The following is a 22,719-nucleotide window of genomic DNA, read 5'->3' as shown; positions in this document are numbered from 1 at the left end:
GTGCTTCAATTATTTTGACAGCTAAGCCATAAATTCAAGGTACACAAATCCGTACCAGCAGACTCTTCTATTTTCGATGGAGAGATTTGCACAGATATGTCACAAATAAGCTGAGAGGAGGTCATCCTCCTGATACTTCCTCCTGTACAGATCAGAAATGAAGCTTACTGGACAAGCTGGCCTCTTGGTTAAAGCAGCATGCCAGGGCTATTCTGACATGCACACACAGCAGTGGCAGGAAGCATTTATTACTCATAGATCTCTGATCGTGAGCTGGGGAAGAAGATAGTGCAACTAATTTGAAACTCATGGCAGGAGCTGTTGCTTACTTTGTGCTTAGCCTTGCAAAACAAAAAGTAGTATTTTAAGTATATGCAGGCCTCATTGTGGTGGTAACAAGAAATTCAAGGAGCATGTAATAAATTGAGTTGTGTTGGCAGGTATAGAGAAGCAAAAGAAGTTTAGAATTGTGTCATTTGAGGGGTACTGGAATTCTCTGTAAACTAGTCTTCTACCACTATCTGCTCTGTGACTAAGACAAAGGAAAAATAAATTATAAGATGATATAAACATCATCATGTTTCCTCCTAATCTAGTCATTGTCATTTACAAAGTCAAGACAGATGGAAAAGCCATTTACCCAGATGAAAACGCTGTACTTCTTACTGCCCATTTGAAATATCTGCCCATTCCTCTCTAGTGATTCGCCTTCACTGTTAATTTCCAATTGAGTTGTTATGAATGCAGACAGGGGAAAATTTATTGAAAACAAAAGTTGGATGTGACTGCCAGCCCAGTGTGCTCTGCAAATCTGCACTGGGGACGTAGTGTTGGGTCTATGAGCTCCGCAGTCAGACAGCCTGCACAGCTGGGTATTGCCTGTCCCTTTGAATACTCATCCATATATGGATTTGAATTGTTACTCTGGGCTAGCATGCACTACTTAGGATAAAAATGGAGAGGAATGAGTTTAAGATTTGTTAAAAGCCATAGACTTTGTAGCTGCCTTTCTGCCTGGGGAATGCACTCAGCTCAAGGCAACTCATGGCAGGATCAGACTGAGGCCTCTTTCAAAAGTTTTGGCTTTTTCAAACCCTGATCTCCTAATGTAAGGCAGAAGAAAGATCCCTCTGCAAGGCTTTATGCCCTAGATATAACTTATTTGGGTCTCTTCAATTTGTGAGACACATGAAGGGCTCCTAGTTGATTGACAGGCCAAGACTGCCATCAGCTTGGGAGAGACATAAATAGCATAATTCAGCTTCTCTGAGTCCACAGCAGGTGTATTCATCAGACACATGAGTCTCTCCAGGCATCAAAATTGACAGATTTCATTAACTTTTTTCAACTTGAGAATCCAGCTGTAATAGACAGTGTGGAGAAATCAGAGGAACGGCACGTTCTCAGCAAGGCTGTGTTATCAGACAGTCCTGATTATATAGAGCTGGTAGGCAGGGCACTAGCTTAGCAGTCACCATTCTCCCTGGTACTGCTCTTAATGACTAATCCCCTCAGCATCCTTTCTCACCTCTCTGAGCCTTGAAGTTTAACATTACAGCCAGCCTCTAGAAGGGAATTATGTGCTGCAGTATGAACAGTCATCTTTTCCAGCAACAACTATGCATCCAGCTCTTATGTTTTTGCATAGTCCTGGCAAAATATGAGTTTTCCTTACACCCTTGCTCTTGGAATCATGCTGCTAGCTCTCAGATGTCATCAAAAACAGGAAAGTTGCAGATTCAGAGCATGAAAACCCATAGCAGACTTTTTGGAAAAGAGAAAATTAAAAAAGGAAAAAGACCTCCTCCACTAAAGGATTAGCTTTAGTACCTCATGTGCCTTAAGCTCCTCTCACAAAGCTTGCCTAGTGATTTCTTAGCAGTAAAAGATTCTTCTTGCTCTTCACTTGTCCAGCATGACTTCTGCTCATCAGTATTTTGAAGATCTGCTTCAGAGTTTTGGGCAAACAGGAGCCTCTTGATTTCAAAATGCTGCTTTCCTTCCAGCTGCTCAGTGCTGCCTGAGCTGAGTACAACTGACAGGCAACTGGGGAAAGAAGCAAGCTGGAGGCAGTAATGGGTCATTTTGAAAATGGAAGGCAGGAGAATATGCACAGGCCTTCCATGCAGCTGGAAAAGAATTGTGTGATATGGCACTTCTGCTTACATTTGTCCTCTGAGATGGTAAGGTATCTCTTTACATTAAGCTATAAAGATCATATTCAAGGCATTTGGAAGTCAGTGTGTGTGTTTGATAGACTCAGTGAAATGGTGTGTTGGACGGGGCTGCACAGAAGCCTCTGATCTTGCTTTTGTGCAGGGAGTCAGACAGGGTATGCTGTGACCAAGAGGTCTGCAGGGTAATGACATCTAAGGACCTGCCAGTTCTCCTATGGCTTCTGGGGAACATGCAGGATGAGAGCAGTAGGTAAAACCTGGCAGATTAATGCATCCTAACATACTAGCCTACAAGCCTGGTAAGGAAGAGCCTAAAGGAGAGATTGGTTCCCACCATGAAGAAGGAATTCCACTGGCTTTCTCCTTGTCTTCTCTCTAGAGGAAAGCAACAGAAGATATCTCAGTGGTTTTCTAGGGAATGTAGCTCTTAGGATTGCTATAGAAATACCTGTAAGAAGCAGTTGTAAGATGGTATAGCAGTCTTCTAAAGTTTCATAGAGTCCAGAAATGATGGTGTTTATTCTTCAGTGTCATCTACTGACAATTTCTTAGTGATTTAATTTCATAGACATTTTTTATTTTAAATGTCCCAAATAACATCTGTTAGCTTAGTTGGAGGGGCCTGCAATTTTGGAGCTGATGGTTTAGGAGTTAGTTTTTTTACTGGGACAGCTGGCAGCTTGAGCACTTCAGCACCTCATTCCTCTTGGCAGATCGGGATACTCTGCATGTGTTTTCAGTTCTCTCTTCAACTTCTATTTTTCCTTCACCTGCCGCCAGTCTTCCGCTCATCTGCCCTTCCTCCTCTGCCTGCTCCTTCCATCTAGGTAGCAATTTCTGGCCTCTCTAAGCTCACTTTTTCTGACTTCAAAGGGTTTTGCTACCTCCTTGTGCAGGTTGCATCCATGAGTTTGTTACGGTATAGCTGAGATATTATTTCCCCCTCTTTTCTGTTCTTCCTCTTCTTTCAAGAGCTTTTTCAGCAGCTTTTTTTCAATAATCTTGAAAGTATTTAATGATCTCTGGCTTCACTATATTACCTGTTCTAAAGGTATTTTATTTTTGTTATTTGATACTTGAATTAGCATTATTATTAAAGTTTTTTATTTCTATCAGTAAGATTTTCTCCCCAGTAGTACAATGCATTTTGAAAAGATAAAAATTAATTAAAGGTGAAGAGTTATTGCTAAGGACAAGAGCTTGCAAAGTTAGCCTACAATATAAAGAAAATTCCAGGTACTTACATCATTATAAGCAACTGACAAAAAATGGGACAAGAGCCTTGCTTCTTACACACTTAAGTTTTGGCTTGGTTTCACCTCTGCCAGCTAGCCAAAAGAATGAGGAAAATAGTAGTAAAGTCCCCTAGTGTACAGCACCAATCTGAGGCTTCTTTGACCATACCTTAGATAATACAGTGTAATGGCCAGTAAGACTTAGTCACTCAGCTGCCACTCAATCTCTGGTAGAAAATATCAAGCAGCAGAAGTATAGACATTTGTCCAGAATGTACTTATATTGTGTAACTCCTTCCCAGAGGATTTCGCTGAGGTCAAAATTGTAAGTAGGTTTAAAAAGGATTAGGTAGATTCATGGTGGGCAGGTGTGATGATTGCTATTAAGAACAACAGTCTGGATTTAACATCTGTTACAAAAAGTCCCTGTAGAGCCAAGGGCTGGAAAGCTGCAACAGGGAAACTGCTGTTCTGCGTGGACCCCAGCTGGTGCTGCTGGACCCTGAAAGGGGCAGTGGCTACAGCAACCAGTGGTTGATGCAAAACCACTTAAAAAGAGAAAGCCTTTAAATTCCCATGGAAATGACAGCTTACTTTAGATGGTGGATTACCTAGGTCTCTAGGGATAAAACTGGGTTTCCCCCCCAGAACTCAGTGCCACAGAAAACACAGGGTTAGGTTTTACTGGGGTTGTTTCAGTAGAGACAGTTTTGGTCAAGAAAAAGCTGAGGAGTATTTCTGTATTTGTTTCTGGACTTCTGAGTTCATGTTCTGCTTTTCATACAAACACAGATCTAAACTGATGTTTGACTGACTTAAACACTACTTGGCAGTAATATATTATGTTGCCACTTGCATTTTTTTTGTTTTGTTTTTTATTTTAATGATTAGCATCCTCCTGTGCAGTAATTCATAATTCAGGTTTTTTTCTCCTTTCTTCAGTCAGGCAGTAAAAACTGATCAGTGACAGAAATGATGCTTGCAAAATGGCTGCACAGGGGTTCCTCTCACTGAAAGGCTGACAAGATACCAGCTGAGCAGAAAGCTTAATTACATGCGTGATCAAAGGAGAATGTATGAAAATGGGGAGACTGTAAAAGGGTGTGCGTAGGAGTGTGTTTCAGCAAGAGATTATAGAGGAACATGTGAGTCTGGCACACACGAAATGACAGAAATGGATGCATGAGCTAGTGCAAAATAACATGTTAACCAAAGGCATCCACAGATCAACTTCAGCCCCTTATCAGCTCTTGTCTAAAAGAACTGTATTCTATTAGCTGTCATCCTCCAAACTGTATGAAAATAAAAAAGTGAAGGCTTGTTCTTTGCAAGTGGGAAAGAAGGCGAAGGAGGGAGAACCTCATGGGACAACAACTTCCAGGCTAAACTGGAAAAGAGAGATCAAAGCAATGAGCTGGAATGGAAAGGAAGGACACAGGACACTGCTACAGTGTACTCTGGGAATGTGAGGAATTGATATTAAAAAAATTGAGAACTGTAAATGTATTGGAGGCACATGCCAGTCCTTCCATGTGCTGTAAAACCTTGCACTGTCAGAGTTTCAGTTCATAATTTGTACCATGCTTTGTTGTATTGCTTCCTTTATGCTCAGCTTCACGTACTGCACTGGGAGTAAGATATCTCTAAATACGAATACAGAGCCATTAAAATGTCTCATACAACAGACTTGCACCATTTTAGCCCAAATCCATTAAAAACCTCATTACAGTTAAATTGGGATAAACCTCTATGCCAGTGATCTTCAGCTGATATAAGATGCATCAATATAAATCCAGTTTCAATTGATTTAAGAGAGTCTAGTCAGAAACGCACTGCATTTCATAAACTGATGGAAGGACACACTCTTACTGAAATATCAAAACTTATGCACTCAGTCTTTTCATATTTAGCTGTGAGGGTTTTTTTTAACTTTTACCATTTTGCATTTAACAAGCTCTTGCAGGGAGTGAAAACAAGTAGTTTGAGAGCAGTCAGGTCAAAAGCCTTTTGCTTCATCAAGTGAACCTTTGTGCAATCACAAAAGCCTTCAGCTTTAGTGTTTTATTAAATTCTAAGGACAGAGGAGAAGCATAATATTTTTTCTACTTCCCTACTCTGAACTCCAGAGTATTAGTGTCTGCCTAAGCACCTTCCTTTTCTTATTTTAATAAAATGCGTCTAGCCTTTAGTTGAATATACCCCTTTTGTAAAAATAATGAAAGTCCATCATCTAAGATGCTTACTCCAACAGTAAACTGTCCTCTCTTGGAAACAAATGCCTCATTACCTCATTCATAACTTGGGTTTCTCTGGCATTCACTTCCAACCCTCAATTCTTGTTGCACTTTTTCTGCTCAGCTAAATACTCCTGCAATTTCAAGAAGCCCACTTCAGGATAGCAGGCCTTGCATAGACCTGTACATCTCAAATGTGGGTGACAGTCACTTTTTTCAGTCCTCATCACAAGTAACACCTTACTTCCCACAAGCAGAAGTGGGAGAAACATTTCACAGTCTAGGAGCAAGGGTTTAACACTTAGGATCTCTACATATGCAGATACAGCAGTATTTTAGCATTTCAGATCTCAGTTGCATACATGTATATGTCTGGCAGGGTTCAGGGATGTTTGGCCCCACTCCTCAAAATCCTGACTAGCAATTCAATAGACAAAGGCAAATGGCACCAAACTTTGGCATTCAGCTACTTCCATTGCTCCTCCTTCCATCTTTCCAACAACCTCCCTCCAGTAAGAACTGGAGGTGTGTAACTAGGAAGAGGCAAAAGGGAAGCCTCCAGCAAAACTGCTCTGCTCTCTGGCAGGAAGAAAACGTGGATTTTTTGAGTGTGATTGCTTTAATCTCTTCTCATATACAAGGCCCATGTCTGCAGTCTGTATGTGCAAAAATTACCTCTCCCTTTCTATTTTCTCACCACCTCATGGATGCAAAATCCAAGAAAAGTGGTACTAGGAAAAAGGAAGATGGCCCTGACCATTAAGGAACTGGACATGGCTAAGTCAGTTGAGAAGCCTGTCAGATTGCCTGCACAGTCCCAGAGAAATAATTTAATCTCTCTGTGCTTGAGTTTCCCACTGCGGTAGTTTTTTAGTTTACAGGGTTTGTCTGTGGCCAGCTTGAAGCAACCTCATGTTACCAAAGCTTATCAAATATAACACTGGGAGGGCAAATGCAGTTGTGGTTTTGAATTGACACTGTGTAATGTTAAAAAGATAGAAATGTATAGCCCCTAATGGGCTGGGGGTGATAAATTATGCATTCCCCTCCTTCCAGCCTCTCACATCTATGATAGCTTAACAGTAGAACCTTAGCCCAAACAGTGCTCCTACATAGCACTAGGGCTGTCAGGCCAGGCTCATCTTTCTTTCAAGACTTAATGAAAAATAAATTTGACAATTTCTCCAAGCTGAAACCTTCTAGCCATGGCTCCAGCCTGCTGCTGTCGTACTTACACACTTTGTGGAATTTGTGTTTCACATCAAGAAGGGTAGATGATGGAGGTACCTGGAAAAGAAACAACAAAATGCATGCAGATTAATTTGTCTGTCTTCTCCTCTCTGGCATCCCTTCTTCCCACCTCTAATTAAAAGATGGTTCAATTTGTCTGTAACTTCCTTAGGCAATAATGAAGCAAATCAGCAAATTTGCTCTCACATGTTGATATGTTACTAAAAATTGTCCACCTCTGCTTGTCTAATAAAAGGGTCAAGGGAAAGCTGCTGGCCCTGCTTGAGGCAATAACTGTCCCCAAGATCAAACCAGAAGAAAAACTTGAAGGGTTATCTTTAAAGTTAGATTTGGACATACTGGTGCATGTCACTTGGAGACATGAAAGAGTTTCCCTGAGGGGCCAGTAGCAAAGGTGGCAGGTTCTGTATTTTCCGCCTAAAATAAATTTGCTTCTGTACGCCGTTATTCATGTTCACTGAAGCAATTCAGGTGTCACAGTGTTAGATGGTAGTCTGGAGGCCTTTTAGGCTCTATTTTATTATGTATATTGATTTCTTAATACACTTTGTAGAAAGTATCTGAGAACAGAGTTACAATTTACTAGAGCAAAAGACTAAGAAGTACCTTGCATTTACAAAGAAGGGCAATGGAACATTTCAGGAAGTAGCATGTTGAGCTTGAGATTGAGGTGGCAAGAGGTAAGGATCTGGTCTTAACAAGACTATCCTTTGCTGTTGACACTGATTTAATATTCTGTATTGCTCATTTAAGCACAGAGACTGAGAAATAAGTTGCAGTGTGGTTTAAGTATGGGGATCTGTTTTGGCTCTAGCAAGAGACCTCATTGCTGCAGTCAGACAACAGAATGCAGAAAAACACCTTCCTTGGAGACTAGCCACCTGCACAGGCTAATACCAGTATGAAGTGGTGGTGACATATAGCAAAATCTTGAGGAGCAGCAGAATTTCTTTGGGTTGAGGTAGAGGAACAGCCATAGCACCATTTTCACTGTCTGGGCACTCATCACGTGGGTCACCCTATCTCCAAATTCCCCCAGCTGAATCAGAATGTGTCTGTAACCTGACATTGCCTTGCTTCATTGGTAGTTACAGAAGACCCCAGGGGTTCTGCTCTGCAGAAGCTTGTCTGTATCTTCCCACCTAAAGATTTCTACGGTGTTTGCTGGGCAATCCAATTTCTGTTTCATTGCATTAGTTCGAACTTGTACAGTTAAGCACTAATTGACTTAGTGAGCCTTGCTTGGATCTTGGCACCATCTTTAGCCTGTAGCCCTACTTCTTCCAAATGTGATTGGTGATATCTATCTATCTATCTATCTATCTATCTATTGTCTTATTAGTGATATTAATCTATTGTACTTTTTAGTGATGTTAAGCTATTGTACTTGTTAGTGATATTAGTGAATTGTGACAATAACCATGCAAAAAAAAAGTACAGAAAAAATAAGAAATTCTGCTGGTAGTGATCAGTCAGCATGTTAACATAGGTGGTTCAGCTTATAAGACTGAGTTAGGAGAAATACTGATGTAAGAAAATAAAATTGCTGACTCCAAAGCAACAAATTAACATAGAAAAGTTTTGCTCTTCTATAATTTGCTACCCCACACAATTATACAATATATGTGCTATTAGTGCTTAGCAGTAAGCTAACTTATTTCTAGTAATAACATGAACAGGCGGAGAGCTCAATACAGATTTCAATGACTAAAAGCTGTAAAATTATATCTGTGCTAAATGGTATGCAAAGGTCAGATTTTTCCTAACTTTTTCTTTGGGTTTGGAATGCTTTCTTTTCCACAGTTACAGAGGTTTTTAGTGGGCACTGGAAAAGTCCTTATTTGCAGAAACTGTTACAGATTAATCTCTACTTAAACACTGACTTGTGTCTCTGATGCAGCTGCTAAGCAATACCAACTCCACACAAATCAAAGGCTGGGGTCCTTGAAGCCAAAAATGTACCCTTTCCCCATTCCCAACAGCACCAAGATGTGTGTTGCACCCAAACAATGTTGAACAGTACTAGGTCAGGAAAGGGACATTGCCCTTGGAGTCCCTGATGCCAGCTGGGTCTCATCTCTTCCTACCTACAGGGAATAATGGAAGAAGCTAAGAAAACATTTTATCTCTGTTCACTGTACTTAAGCCATTCCATGCAACATCCAGTAGAACAGCACATCTCCCATAGTCTACATGTGTCTTTTCTTCTGATGTGTACAGCTGCCGTGGGTTTGAATGTGGGAGACAGAGGCAGGTTCTGGTTTTGAAACCTCTAAAAATATCTGAAATTGAACCTTGTAATCTCACACCCATGAGATCTGGAGCCTAGAATCCCTCAGATACAGATGCAAATGCTGTTAGCTGGCAATGACTGTACAGCACTCAAGACTGCAGACTAAAATGTGTCATGTGTCCTAGTGCAGGGCAGATGTGCAGGTTTTCAGAGCTGCAGCTCAAGGACAGGGATGGTCTTTTCCAACATGATGGAGAATGATGTGGCTTTCTAAATACAGCATAAGCCATATTACTGCAAGGCCTGCATCCCTTACAAGAGATCTCACCATGATGTGCTCTGGGAAAGTTTGAAGCCAAGGCCAACCCATGCTCTGGAGAACTGATCATCTGATTAAGTCAAGGGAAGCTGTAAGACTTAAGCTTAGCATGCTCACAGAAGAGTGCTAGCTCAAAACAACCTGTGGTCTCCATCTCCTGTACTTTTGAGTATGTGGCATCTTTAGCTGTCAAAAAATTAGTCTAAGCTTGGGTTTCAGGTCTAACTATAGAACCATTCATATGCCTTAGGTCTTTAAAAGTTACAAAGTGCCTGCCAGGCTCTGTGTTTACAAAAGCCTGCTGCAGCAGAGAAACCAGTCAAAGTATCCACATGGTGAGATGTGAACCACCACATACCACTTCCCCTACGTCCAAAGCTGGTGTTTGAACCATGTAGCTGCAGCTGGGGAGGGTACTGTGCCCTGTACAACATGTATGAGAGAGGCAGAGATCATTAGCAAGAGCCCTGCTGTGCCTGAGTACATCCAAGCTGCTTTAGGCTAGAGCAGGTCTAGGTGCTGCCAACTAAGGCCCAGGCAGAACATGTGCTTGGTTGGTTAGTCGTAATCTGGCAGTTCTGCATGGCACCACACTGTACAGGCTGCATGTGCAGGAAGGCCTGCAGCACACATCCAGCCAGGAGGGCAGGAAGACATTTGTTTTATGGACCAGCTGGATTAGAGAAGGACCTTTCCACTTGGGACAAACTACACAGATCGTAAGTTGAAAAATAACATGAATGCTTTCCTCTTCAATAGGCAATGACATAGAGGAATCACAGTGTCCTTTCCCAGGCAGAATAAATGAGTCTATAGCCACAAAAGAATGGAATACATTTTTTTATGATCTTGATAATTCTGTGTCCTTTTTTAAAGACCTCATAAAACAACCAGTGAAGTTGGTTTCTAATCTTGATCAATGTGAAGATGGATGCTGAGACATCAGCTTACTACTAAGAGTGTCCTCTTTGTAGAGCATTAATTATCTTTTGTTCTTTTCATTGTACATCAATACTAGCTAGTGAATTGTACAGACTGGAACAGCATCTGCTCTTATTACCCTTTGTGCTAACTGCATAAAAAACCCTGGAACATTTCTCTGTAATTATTAGTCTTACTCTTCTTTTATTCATTTGAATTATTTCTGAAAGTGTTATAACCTTCTTTTTCCTCTATTTCAGCACTTTTCAAATACGAAAAGGGAAAACAAAGTGAAAGACCATCCTTAGCTATTTAAAACAAGATTAATTTCTTTGTAAAAAACCCTCTTACTTGGCACGTGTTCTATGTCTGATGGTCAAGCCAATTTTTCCTCCAACTTAACTTTCACTCTAACACCAGATTTTAAATATAGTTAACTTTCTAGTAGGTTGTTCTCATGTGTAAGGTTCAAGAGTGATTTTTCTTCAAAAAAAAGTGTTATGAAGAAATGCAGATTTTACAGGTGTGGGTTGCATTCACTGCACTTTTCATTCAGAAAAGGATTATTTAAAAACCTCAAATCCTATTTTTCCTGTATCTTCATAGCAAAATACATTTACTTTTCTATTAAAGGCAGCTTTTCATTTTTTTAGGATTTCAAGAATGAAAGGACCTTTCTGGGTCACCCATACCAGTTCTATCCTTCCTTTATGCAGCAATGCACAAAGCATCACTTTTTTTTGTAAGATTTAAAATACCATATTAGTAACTTAGGCCATCACTCAAGGAAGAGCAGTAAGTGAAAGATAAGGGAACTTAATACTGCCTTTTGTGAGTAAGAGTGAATCTGATAGTTATCTACTTCATACCTCTTTCACATTTATAAGTCAAGGAATTATAACAAATCTGATGATCTGTGTGTAATTACATCACATAGTTCTTGCACTCAGTATTTATTTTAGGGGTTAGAGGTTAGCAGAATATCAATAAGAATTTGAATAATAGAATTTTAGCAAATAAGTGATCTTTCACTCAATATTTCCCTTTGAATATTTTTTTCTCTTTGTGACATACTGGTACCACTGCACTGCTGAGCCACCTGCTTCCCAACAGGCACTCATTTTCCATAATTGAAGAAATCCAGAAATTCTGCCACTCCAGCTGCTCATTAATCAAATGAAGATTACCCATCTTCAGCCAGAGTAAATTTGTTCAAAAGGGTGACATCAGCTTATTGCAGCTGAGGGTCTGACCCCAATACAGATAGCCAGCTAATGGGAAAGCCAGGTAATTTCCAAATTCAGCAATCAGCAAATACTTCATCATTGCTGGTTTTGTACCCTGTCCTTGCTTTGGGACCATACCTTACTATTACAAATCAGCAACATTTCACAGAAAGTAAATCAGGAAAACATTATAATTGCTCTCCATGTTTTGTGAATTTGGCTTCTAGAGCAGATTACTTTTTCTTATAATTTATTTTCAAAGACAGTATTAAAAATATTGTTTTACTGTAAACTTCCTCAGTATGTCCCACACTGCACTCTTGTTAGCTTGGCAAACCAGTATGCTGGTCATGTTGAAAGAGATACAAACACGTGAGCTCACTGTGGAAATGACACAGAAGTAACTACATGCAGACAAGTGATGTCAGCCACTACATGAAGGCATTATATAGAATTTAATATTTTACTCAGTAGACTGCAGTGAACTGCCAAAGAGCTGGCTCTGATCTCAAGCCAGACTTCACAGAAACTGGAGATATTCAGAACTATGGTTTTAGCTCATCAGTTCCACTTTATGTGAGTAGAGGGATGTGTCGCTTAGCAGTCTCCTACATTAATATGTGGTCACATGAACCTTGGCATATGAGATAATCCAACTGACTAATCTTTCAATGATTATGGGTCAAATTATCTAAGAATACACATAACCATACGCTTGCTGGCTGTAGCCATGTCAGTTATCACTAACCAGGTTTGTCTCTAAAGCTTCTGTGTTGGTTTTGTACTGTTAGCTGGGTATTTATATATATATATATAAAAATCCTCCTTTTTCCAAGAAAGTTTCTGAAAAGGTGTCAGACACCAGAAGGAGCTTTTTCTACCTCTGCTAAAGATGAGAGTGGAAGCAAAAAAAAATGCAAACCATTAGCAGACAGAAGGTGTGCAAGCCATCCTTCAATTTACAGAATTCATCACATTCACCTATTTCTGAACAAATCTGACTAGAATTGGTACATCTCCATGCCTTCTGACCTTTTCTTAAAAGGAAATGAGTAAAGTTGCTGTATTCACCTTTAGCATTTTAACAGTGGAACCAGTCACTGTCACACCACTTCTCTACAGGAAAATGAATTGTTCTGGCAAAACTCTGGACGTGTAGTTTTGTATTGACTTCAAATTTTAAAAATTATTAGAAAATATTGGCTTTTTGGGGGGGAGTTTGGCTTTTTTTTTTTTTTTAATCCTGCTTCAGGAACACACTGAAAATTCATTTCATTGTGTTATTTTCATTTCTTTTTATTTCTCACCAGTATGGAACTTTCATTATTTTTGCATTATTTTATGGCACATCAATCATGATAGTGTAAAATAATACAGCACATGACTCTCATGGCATGAAAAATAACTCAATAGGAAATAATATTCAAATAAATGCACTATTAAATTTTAAAAGAAATTGTACTTGAAATATTTATTGTGTCATAACTGATTGAAGTATTCCAAAATTAATTTGCAGTAGAATCTTTCCCAGATTTTACCTCATTGGGAAATCAATACACTTTTTTCATGGTAATTTGCAAAGGAAACAATATTTGGGATATACACTTTATAAAAACCACCACATTTGACCAGTTCCTCTCAGGAAGAAGTTTAGGGGTTTGTTTGGATTTTGATTACCAGTTCTAGCAAAGATTAAGTATGTAGCTTAGCTGTGAAATCTCTCTGAATTTGTCTTCCCTTTTCTATCAAATGCCTGTAGAGATTCATGTTTGCTTTTTTATTTGTACACAGACTGATAAGGTTTAAAGTCAAGCGGTTCACCTAAGAAACACAACCAGTACTTAGCACAGGATGGTCACAAACTATTTAGGGGATTGTATGAAAATAAAAATCAAGAGTGAGATCAACCCAAAGGAAAATTTGGAGAGGAGAACATGAATTGGCAAAACAAGTGGTCCTATGAGCAGCAGGGTTATTAAAGCCTTACTTTCTAGTAATAAAGGACCTCAAAGCCTTTTCCAGCCACCCCATAACCTTGCCTGTGTCCCGTGATATTTTCACAGGGCAAGAAACAGGACCTGTATTGCTGCCATGCACTTACTGACAACCTGGTCAGAAGGTGCATGTTGAAGTGACTGCTGGCATACAGCAGTGGTGAAAGCTGCATTGTCCCTGTGTGCCCTGCTTTAAAACTGTGCAACACAGCTGCCATTAAACAAGCAGGAACCTTCTTGCAGATGTATTTGGCCTGTAGGTCCAAGGTTATGTTGGCAAGAACAGGCAGGGAAAGATGGAAAGACGGCAAGCCCTGTGGTCCAGGGGAAGCAGGAAGCTGAGAAGCAGAAAGGAATGGGAAATGAAGGTGATCTATGAGAACAATTAGACATCATCAGGTCGGTTAGAAATCTAAGTACTCTTCACAGTATCAAATACAATAAAGAGTTGCTTGTTGTACTTCTGGTACAGATTTCCCAACTGTCACAATTTGTTCTCTTGTAACACAAGATCTGTATGTATTAAAAAATGAAAGCTTGCATTTTAAGGTTTAATTGTTTAAACATAGGGAGATTTGTTATAAAGATAGCACTTATATATACTGCTAGACATTTACAGGCCTATTACTACATGGCTCAGGTATTTCATGTAGAATCATAGGTCTGATTTCAGAAATAACCTGAAGCATGTTCTGACAGACCAATAAATCATGGGCAGGAGTATTTTAATGCTACAATAATGCCTATATGAGATGCCATTATATGCCTAAATTTCCATCATGGATTGTGCTGACTAACTCTTAGACTAATAAAACACCTACAGCTCCCTGTGGTCTTGTATTGCTCCAGTACATTCACAATTTGCAATAATCAGTGAATTATCTTTGATGCAATAAATTAGGCAAATGTGCAGCTGGGGTAAAATGTGATAACTTTGTTGGAAAAGAAGGCATTTTCATATTGGGTGGAAATCTGTCTCTATAGATACTCATTTGGCAATATTCACTGCTCTGGTAGCACAGCTGATTTTACCATTGGCCAGAAAGGCTTATGTTCACGAAGAACTGGAGCACAACTGGTCTCTCAAAAATGCATTTTCTTATTTTCATTGAACTTTGAATTAAGGTGTTTTTTTGGTTTTTTGTTGTTTTTTTTTTTTTTTAATCATGTATTATATCTATTTATTTCTTCCCCCAGGATTAGAGTTTTCTATCTAAAATGAGAAATGTATAAAACCTGTCATTTAAAGGCACTTCTAAGCTTTGAAAATCAGTATCAGCTGAAGCATTAGTCTTCTGTAGTAGCTTCTAATTCTTCAAATTACTCCTTTACAAATGGTAAATGCCCTAAAGTTAAAAGTTTCTCCTCTCCTCAGTCTCTCACTTCTGGATAAATCAAAGGCCATTTTTCAGGTATTCCATTTAAAAAGCTATATTGAAACAAGAATGGTGACAGCAAAGATGAAGCAGAATTGAGTATGTCTGGTTGCCTCTCTTTATCTGAAACAATCTGTAGCTATATTGACATTAAAATTATGTAAATTTGTAGTAGAACAGGAAGAAATGAGTGTAATGCATTGCTTTAACAGAATTTGAATCTGTTTACCTATTTTACCAAGTGTAACTAACAACTGAGGAAGAAAATAGTACTGTCATCACCTCCAGCACTTGGGGGTAGCATAAGATTCAATTCTTAAGGGCAAGAAAATGCATAGACTTTATAACATGTAATGAATTTCCTTGCAGTGCATCCCAGCAGGAACCAGATCCCTATTGTGCTGGATGCTGTGGAAACATACAGTAAAAGACACAAACCAAGAAAAGAAAGTAAGAAAGAGGACATCCACAGCAATAAGCCTGCATCCAGCTAGTTTTATGTCTGTGTTCCTTTACCCGTACTGCTGTGGGAATTCCTAGTCTGTGGAACTCAACATCCACATGTAGTCTTACCAGGGAAGCCTCCTCCTTTAACCCGGCTGGTTATTCAGTCCCTCTGGGCATCTTTCGCATCAGAGGCAGGACATCTCTAATACTAGATTGCTTGAATGAGAAAGATGATGATCTTAAAAATGAAATGCAATGAAATGAGGTCACTGTGGAAGTGCACAGGTTCTGTGAATTCTTCACAAGAAGAATATAGAGTCCTGTGAAGTGACATATTATAATTGCAAGATTTAGGGAAAAAAAAAAAACAAACCAAACCAAAACATCAAAATGAAAAAGAAAAAGGGCAAAAAAAAAAAGGCTAATTTATTTCTTGGGAAATGACTTATTTAACATACTTCCCTAGAATGAAACAAATGAGGAGTCTGATGTTAAAAGGCAATTTCCTGGTACTGCAAAGAGGTCCTTTGCAGAGTTACATTACCTATTTTAATGATTGTATTTGCTCACTTAAAATGAATGTGATATGTCTAACCTCCTAGTTATGATGTGATAAGTTATTTTTATTTGCTAGAGATAGCTATGCAAAAGAGAGATAGTGATGACTGTTCTTAGCTGCTCACTTTCTGTGACAGAGCTGCAAGCCACAGGCAAGAGTAATAGATTTCTGGTACTGGAGATATCAATTCTATATGATTTTGCTGTCATTCCAGAGTAAAACCACTGTATTATGAAGCCATAGTGAACAGATACAAGGACACTTGTTTTAGATGTTTTGCAAACAAAAATGCTTGTGAACTCTTTCAGAAACAGTCAAGCCTTTCAGAGTAACCATAATAAGCCCTAATTCATCTTTGGCAAAAGATTCAGTAATACATATAATGTATTAATATTTAACTGCAAGAAGAGTTACATATGCAAGTGACTGAATTGATGTAAAGACTTGTTTTGCTGGGTGTGACAAAAAATGTGTAACAAAAGCACAGGCTATATGCAAGGGTCCTTTAATTTGAGAAAAATAACAATGTTCACATGAATTTCATTGTAGGCATTGCACAGCGTATCTACACGCACAAACATGTAGTTAAATGTTCCTACAGTATATCATTAACCAGAAATATCTAATTAGCAATAACTGGATTTTCCAAAAAGATTTCAATGGGAAAAGGCACTGGGTACATGAGGGCTGGTTTAAGGAACAGTTGGAAATTACTTTCTATCATATTTGCAGAACACCAATTAAAAAAGCTTTTTACTGCACACCTTGGGAAGCACGCTCTCTTCTGTAGGTCTTAAGAAGTGCTCTGGAAAGCAAAGCCACTGCGTAATAGCCAAAACCTGAGTTTGCACTTCTGCTTATAGCTTAACTTGCAAAACTGCATAGCATGAAACTACTGAGCTCTAAGGCTTTTGACGGGAAAAAGCTTTCCCTCCTGGTTTTTCCCAAAGGTGATTTATTCTGTAAAAACTATGTTGTGTAACACTTTCTGCCTTAAAAGCAGCTCATGTAAAATTAATTGCATTGCACTATGTTTGTGGAAAAATACTTTTTACTAAAATTTGAAGGAAAAAAAAAACATTATACAATGAATGCTATAACAGAAAGAGTTATGAGTTGCCTTAACAGCATTTATAAATCAAATTGTGGCACATCAGTAATTTTAAAACTAACCTACATCAGGCTTTCGGAATAATGCACAAGTAAACCAGATTTTGAGTAACTATGTATTTTTTATAAGTTGAGACTGATGATGAAAAATGTGGATTATTTGTTAAAAAATACAGAAAGGGATTATTTTTCTTTCATTTTTAAGACTTAATAAATTTTGTATGTTATGTTGTTTTCTGTAGCATTTTGGAAGTAATACAGAAGTCAGAATCCTTAGACATTTTGTGTCTCCCTTCAACTGAAAATATTTTAACAAGAAATCACTAATTGCATGCCCTATCCTCTTTACAGACAGACAGGGATTTCATCCACAGAAATTAATAAGTTGTGAAGGAAAAAGGGACTTGTGATCATCTAGGCTCACCTACTGTTTTACACTGGCCAAAGAAGAGATTTATTCCTTACTAAATGCTTCTTTCATACCTTGAGCAAGAAATCTGTATGATTCATGTTTCTACTACAGAACACGTTAAAAAAAATGCAGTACTGATGTGCATGTTGAAGAGACTGAAGATTCACCCAGAAGATGCCCAGCTGTTACTTACTACCCATTGACTGACTGTCAAGTATGGGCCAAATTTCTTGGCTAAATTTGCGTAATTGTGGCCTTCAGCCACCAGCTCCTGTGAGCTCTGTGCAAGCTTGGGTAAAGACCTCTCTATTCTGAGAAATCCTCTCCGGGGCTGTAGAAGGATCTCAGGTCAGGCTCTCATGGCTCTGTGTATGGCCGAGCTGTGCTGTGTGCGAGGACACATGCCTGCATCCCTGGGCAGGAAGGAAGGAAGACCCTGGACTCTCTCATTCAAACTGGCCCACATACCCAGACTCTTGCCCTCTCATGGACAGTGCACAGAGCACTCCTCAAAACGTAAATGCCTTTCGTCTGCCTGCTGCTATCAGATCAGAGTGTGGATGGTTCTCTTCACTTGAGTACAGTCCCAGTGTACCTCCTCTGAGCATTTATATACCGCTTTTAAGGACAAATGGATGGGCTTGTAGCAGAGGTTTAAATTAGCTTTCCCTACTAACTCCATTTTGGTGCCTTTTTTCAGCTGTTAAATGTAGCCCCTTTTGTCTATAAATCGCTGGTGCCTGCTGTCCTGCCAGAAGCAGTCCAGGGACATTTTGTAGAGTAACTGGAAAAACATTTTGAGACATGTTTGTGTTTCCTCCCTTCTCTCCCCATCCCCCAAATTTTGAAGCCTCTTTTCCAGGACATCTCACCTCAGAATTGATTTCTGTACCAAGAACAAATGCAGGGAAAAAGATCTCATACTGCTATTATTTATAGCACCATAGAATGGTTTGGGTTGGAAGGGACCTTAAAGATCATCTAGTTCCAACCCTCCTGCCATGGGCAGGGATACCTTACACTAGACCAGGTTGCTCAAAGCCCCGTCCAACCTGACCTTGAACACTGCCAGGGTTGGAGCAGCCACAATTTCATTTTTCTTTAAAATTCTTTAAGTAACTCACTGGAAAAACTCATGTGCACCAAACTGCTAGCATAATGTCATATCCATAACAGAAAAAGTCTCCAGAGTAGGTTGACAACATTAAATAAAAGCAATTATACTCCTATAAATAATCTTATGTTCAAAGCACGCATGTGTAAAATGAACTGCCAGTGTTGCTGACTCTTCTGAATTTACTTCAAGTTTTACAAGATTAGGTATTTTGCTTCAGGACCCTGCTCCTGGGGAAGGGGGAATGACTATGGGACAAAATGTCTGGGGTTTTCCTCTTCTACTACTTTCTTTTTACTGCCTTTCCTGACAGTGGAAAAGCCCACAGTACACTGTGAATGTACCTTACAGGTTTAAAAACCTGGCAAATATGTATTTATTCTCTTTCTTTAAGCCTATCTTAAAGATGGGCAGCATCTTACGGTAACCACTCAGATCACTTAATGTGACTGACCCTTCCCCAAAGTATGAGATGGATAAGAAAGCCAAAGGAAATAATGTTATTTTCCTTTTACAGATGAAGAATTAATTCACAGTCACTTATGCTCGATTCAAAGCCTATAGATGTCAACTGATTGCTTGAGATCAAACAGCCAAACACCTCTCTTTAAATCCCTGGCACCACACTGAGCACAAAACATCTTTTTTTCAAAATACCAAAACTAGTTAGATATATCATCATTTTGCAGATTTTACAAAGCTTCCACTAATCTGAATAGGATTCATATGCATATGCAAGGAAGGGTCTCATAGAAACTAGCCCTCTGGAAGCAGTAACTGGTATTTAATGATATAGCATCAACCATCTAGTCACTCTGCCTGAGTTTCTATTAGGTGTAGAAAGAAAGAAGTCTTCTCTCTGTTGTTACAGTTTTGTCTGCCCCTTTAGACTTATTAATGTATACGTGTAAATTTATTTGCTAAATCATAATAATCTGAACTACTAACAATATACAATAACAGTATAAATACATACATTTTAAAATCTATGGTTCCTAGTCTCTTCTATTCTAAATTCTGACAAGTAATAAGTACATGCAACTCTCATAACTGTGTTACAAACAGAAAACAAGCTTTAGAAGTGCCATGTTAGGTCTATATCAGTGTTATACTTAATTAAGCAGAAGATTATGCAAAATCCAATAAAATGTTCTCGTTCGCTCTAATAACAAACTGAAATGAAGTTCACCAATACTACCAAGTGATCATGGAAGTAAGGAACTTCTGTACTTTCAGGGTTGCTTTAGGAAGGGATTATCACAGCAAATTAAGGGAATTATACAGCCAGGTGAATGTGCATTCAGAATCAAAAGTTTTTAGGCAGTCTTGGAAATCTCAGTCTTGTACCATACTTGCACTAATCTATTAGTGCTGTGAAGGTAAAAAATAAGAAGGTCCATGCTGCTGGCCATGAACATGTAAATTAAACATAGATTCCTGAGCAGACACTTACAGTTTACAGTTATTGCTCCTCTGTGTGTATTTTACCTCTGTATAGAGTACTTCACAGTCACCACTTGTAACTCTCTTTCTACCACTTCAGGGGCAGAGTCCATGGTTTTGAGAGGGTGCAGAAAATATTCAGGTCCATCAAAATCCAGAACAAAGATTAAAATGCAGGTCTACCATTGTCCCAGCAGACTACAGTTCTCCCATGCATCACAGAAGGATTCCTGAAATGTGGCTCTTTGCCTACTTCTATTTCTTTTAATATATTTCTTTTAATGACACTATAGGAAAGCTTGAGTTAAGAAGCAGTCTATGGGTTTTTTTGAAATCATATTCAGTATAGGATTTAGGTAACTCATTTTTAATAACTGAGTAAATACCACTCAATAAATTAAATAATGCAAATACTATCATTAGGACTGGTACTAATAGTCATCATATTTGTTTGTCTATTTTGTGCATGTTTCCCTTTTGGCTAGGTTAAAAAAACTCTCAAAAACTGTTTTGCCCCATTAAGAATGAACAAATGAGACATTTACCTTTAGGCATACAAATAGAAAAAAACACTCTTTAAACAGTCAAGAACACTAGGAATCTGGGAGTCTTCCACCCAGCATATTTCAAAGGCATTAAATTCAACATTTGAAGCTAACTTATCTACAGTTTCCAGCTGTTGCCAGTGAGGATAAGGGAATTATTTACTATTTTTTTTTTCCTAGCAAAACAGTAAGTCTCAAAGCTCTACCATGTTACTGAAAATTTCTGGATTCCAAATAGTTTAGGATTCACATTTTCATGGCACGCAAGAGCTCAGCTCTTCTGCTGAGGGACAATGAATCACAAAAACCATGATGAAAATATTTATGAAACATTTTCTCAGCTGCTTTTTACTGTGTTGTAAACTTCTTTCCCACCCAGTCCTCTCGTCCTACTTACACAATTAGACTGTAGTTTATATTTTTTTCAAATTCACATTATTTAAAAAAAAAAGCCTCTTTATCTAAAACACTTTGATTCAAAATACAACCTTTTAAAATTGCCAGGTTCCTGCCCAACCTGATAAGTAGAGCACAGTAGAATACATTTAGATACTAACGAGAAACCACAGCATTGCAGAGATGCTAAGCTTTAGAAATGTATTAAAACTCATTATCCATTCTGAAGTAGACGTTCATGTATGATGTTCTGAAATAGCCATCTAAGTGTCAAGAAACATCCTGAGGACATAGCTTGGGTCCACAGAGCAGCCAGGAGGTCTCAAAGAAACCTGTTTTGGATTATTTGTAAAAATCAGGGAGAAAAACAGCTGTGGATTGTGACTAATGAGAAGGTTTTAGTATCTCCCAGAAAAAATACTGAAAGTATTTCTATTACAGAATAAGACAACAGAGTGAAAACCGAGTCCCTGAATTGGCACCATGTGAGCCAAGCACAACCCCACTATTCCTGAATAATATACTCACCTTGTCCACAATGCAGATCTGCTTCTTGCTTTGCACATCAAGAATTTCCACTTCAAAGTAAGTGATTTTTGAATGTTTGAGCACTTGTGGTGGCTTGAGATTGCCAGAGGATAGTGCAAGTTGAGAGAAGTTGAAAAAAGAGCGTGTGCCATTGTGGGACATGGACGGAGCTCCTCCATGAGCTGCAGGATCTCCCTTGTGTTCTGGAGTGCAGAGTTTCTGCCCCCTGTGCATGGTGTTACCCAGCAGCAGTGATCATCATATCAACGAGGGACAGTTCCAGGGGGGGAATGTTTCCTCCCTGCATCAGTTAAATACAATCACAGACTGATGAGACACAAAAGGTCAAGTGGCATTCCATATTAAGAGCGCTGTCTTATTTAGCAGGAGTGAAAACAATGGCTCTGTAATCCATGTCTATATTTAACCTACTATACTGATGTGCTGCATTGCCACTGCTTTTTTTTATTCTTTTTTAAGTTTACACCAGCATTTGAAACAGCACATCTAGAGATTCCCCATGAGAAGTCAGATCCTGAAATTCCAGAGCCCCAAAGGAGTCACAAATGAATGCAACAAATTCCACTGTTATCTACCGGGACAGATGTTTAAAGGTGTCCACACATACGTATATGTGTAATTGTGTATATATATTTTATATATGTGTGTATGTGTGTGTGTATGTGCCCTTAGTAAGTATCTACAAAATTATGGCATATTTCATCTATTCTAGAAATATTTATTAACAAAATACCAGGACTTCTTTAGCACAGTTTAGGGGTTGCTTGCCAATAGAGAGAGGAGCTCATACCTGCTTGGTTTTAGTACTATGGATTCTCTGTTATTTAATAGGGTAGAGCTTTCCTTGCAGCTGTTCCAGGGAAACCCAACTGAAGTAAAAGAAATTATAACCATAAAGGCACTAATTCAGGGCTTGGATAATTTGACATTTTTTTTACTCTTTCCTGACAATTCATTTTCACAATGCTAAAGTCTGCAGCAAAACAAAAGTAGCCTTAATGGTAAAAATCATAGAAACATAGAATAAGGAATAGAATAAGGATTACTTAAAAAAAAATCTGTAAAAGTGCTCTGCAAATCTTGTTTATGCTTAATTTTTCCTTGTATTGCTTTTTAATAGGATTTAATACAGCTAGCAACACCTTTCCATCCTGAGATTCTGGGCTACTTAGGATTAC

At 38.7% G+C, this 22,719-nt stretch overlaps 1 protein-coding gene across 1 annotated transcript in view; it reads right to left on the bottom strand.

The window, feature by feature from the left end:
• TECRL (trans-2,3-enoyl-CoA reductase like) overlaps nucleotides 1–21,795 on the bottom strand; it is a 62,602-nt gene extending 40,807 nt beyond the window's left edge. Inside the window, exons 1-2 of the mRNA XM_005148610.4 lie at nucleotides 21,521–21,795; nucleotides 6,882–6,933 (exon numbers count right to left, since the gene is read on the bottom strand). Of these exons, the coding sequence (XP_005148667.2) occupies nucleotides 6,882–6,933; nucleotides 21,521–21,754 (286 nt within the window). The 5' untranslated portion in view covers nucleotides 21,755–21,795. The remainder of the gene's footprint in view (nucleotides 1–6,881; nucleotides 6,934–21,520) is intronic.
• Between the last annotated feature and the right edge of the window lie 924 nt (nucleotides 21,796–22,719).

Source organism: Melopsittacus undulatus, chromosome 7 (genome assembly GCF_012275295.1).
Source record: "Melopsittacus undulatus isolate bMelUnd1 chromosome 7, bMelUnd1.mat.Z, whole genome shotgun sequence".
Lineage (NCBI taxonomy): Eukaryota > Metazoa > Chordata > Aves > Psittaciformes > Psittaculidae > Melopsittacus > Melopsittacus undulatus.
Note: the sequence above shows the minus strand (reverse complement) of the source record. Positions and strands in the feature narration are given on the sequence as shown.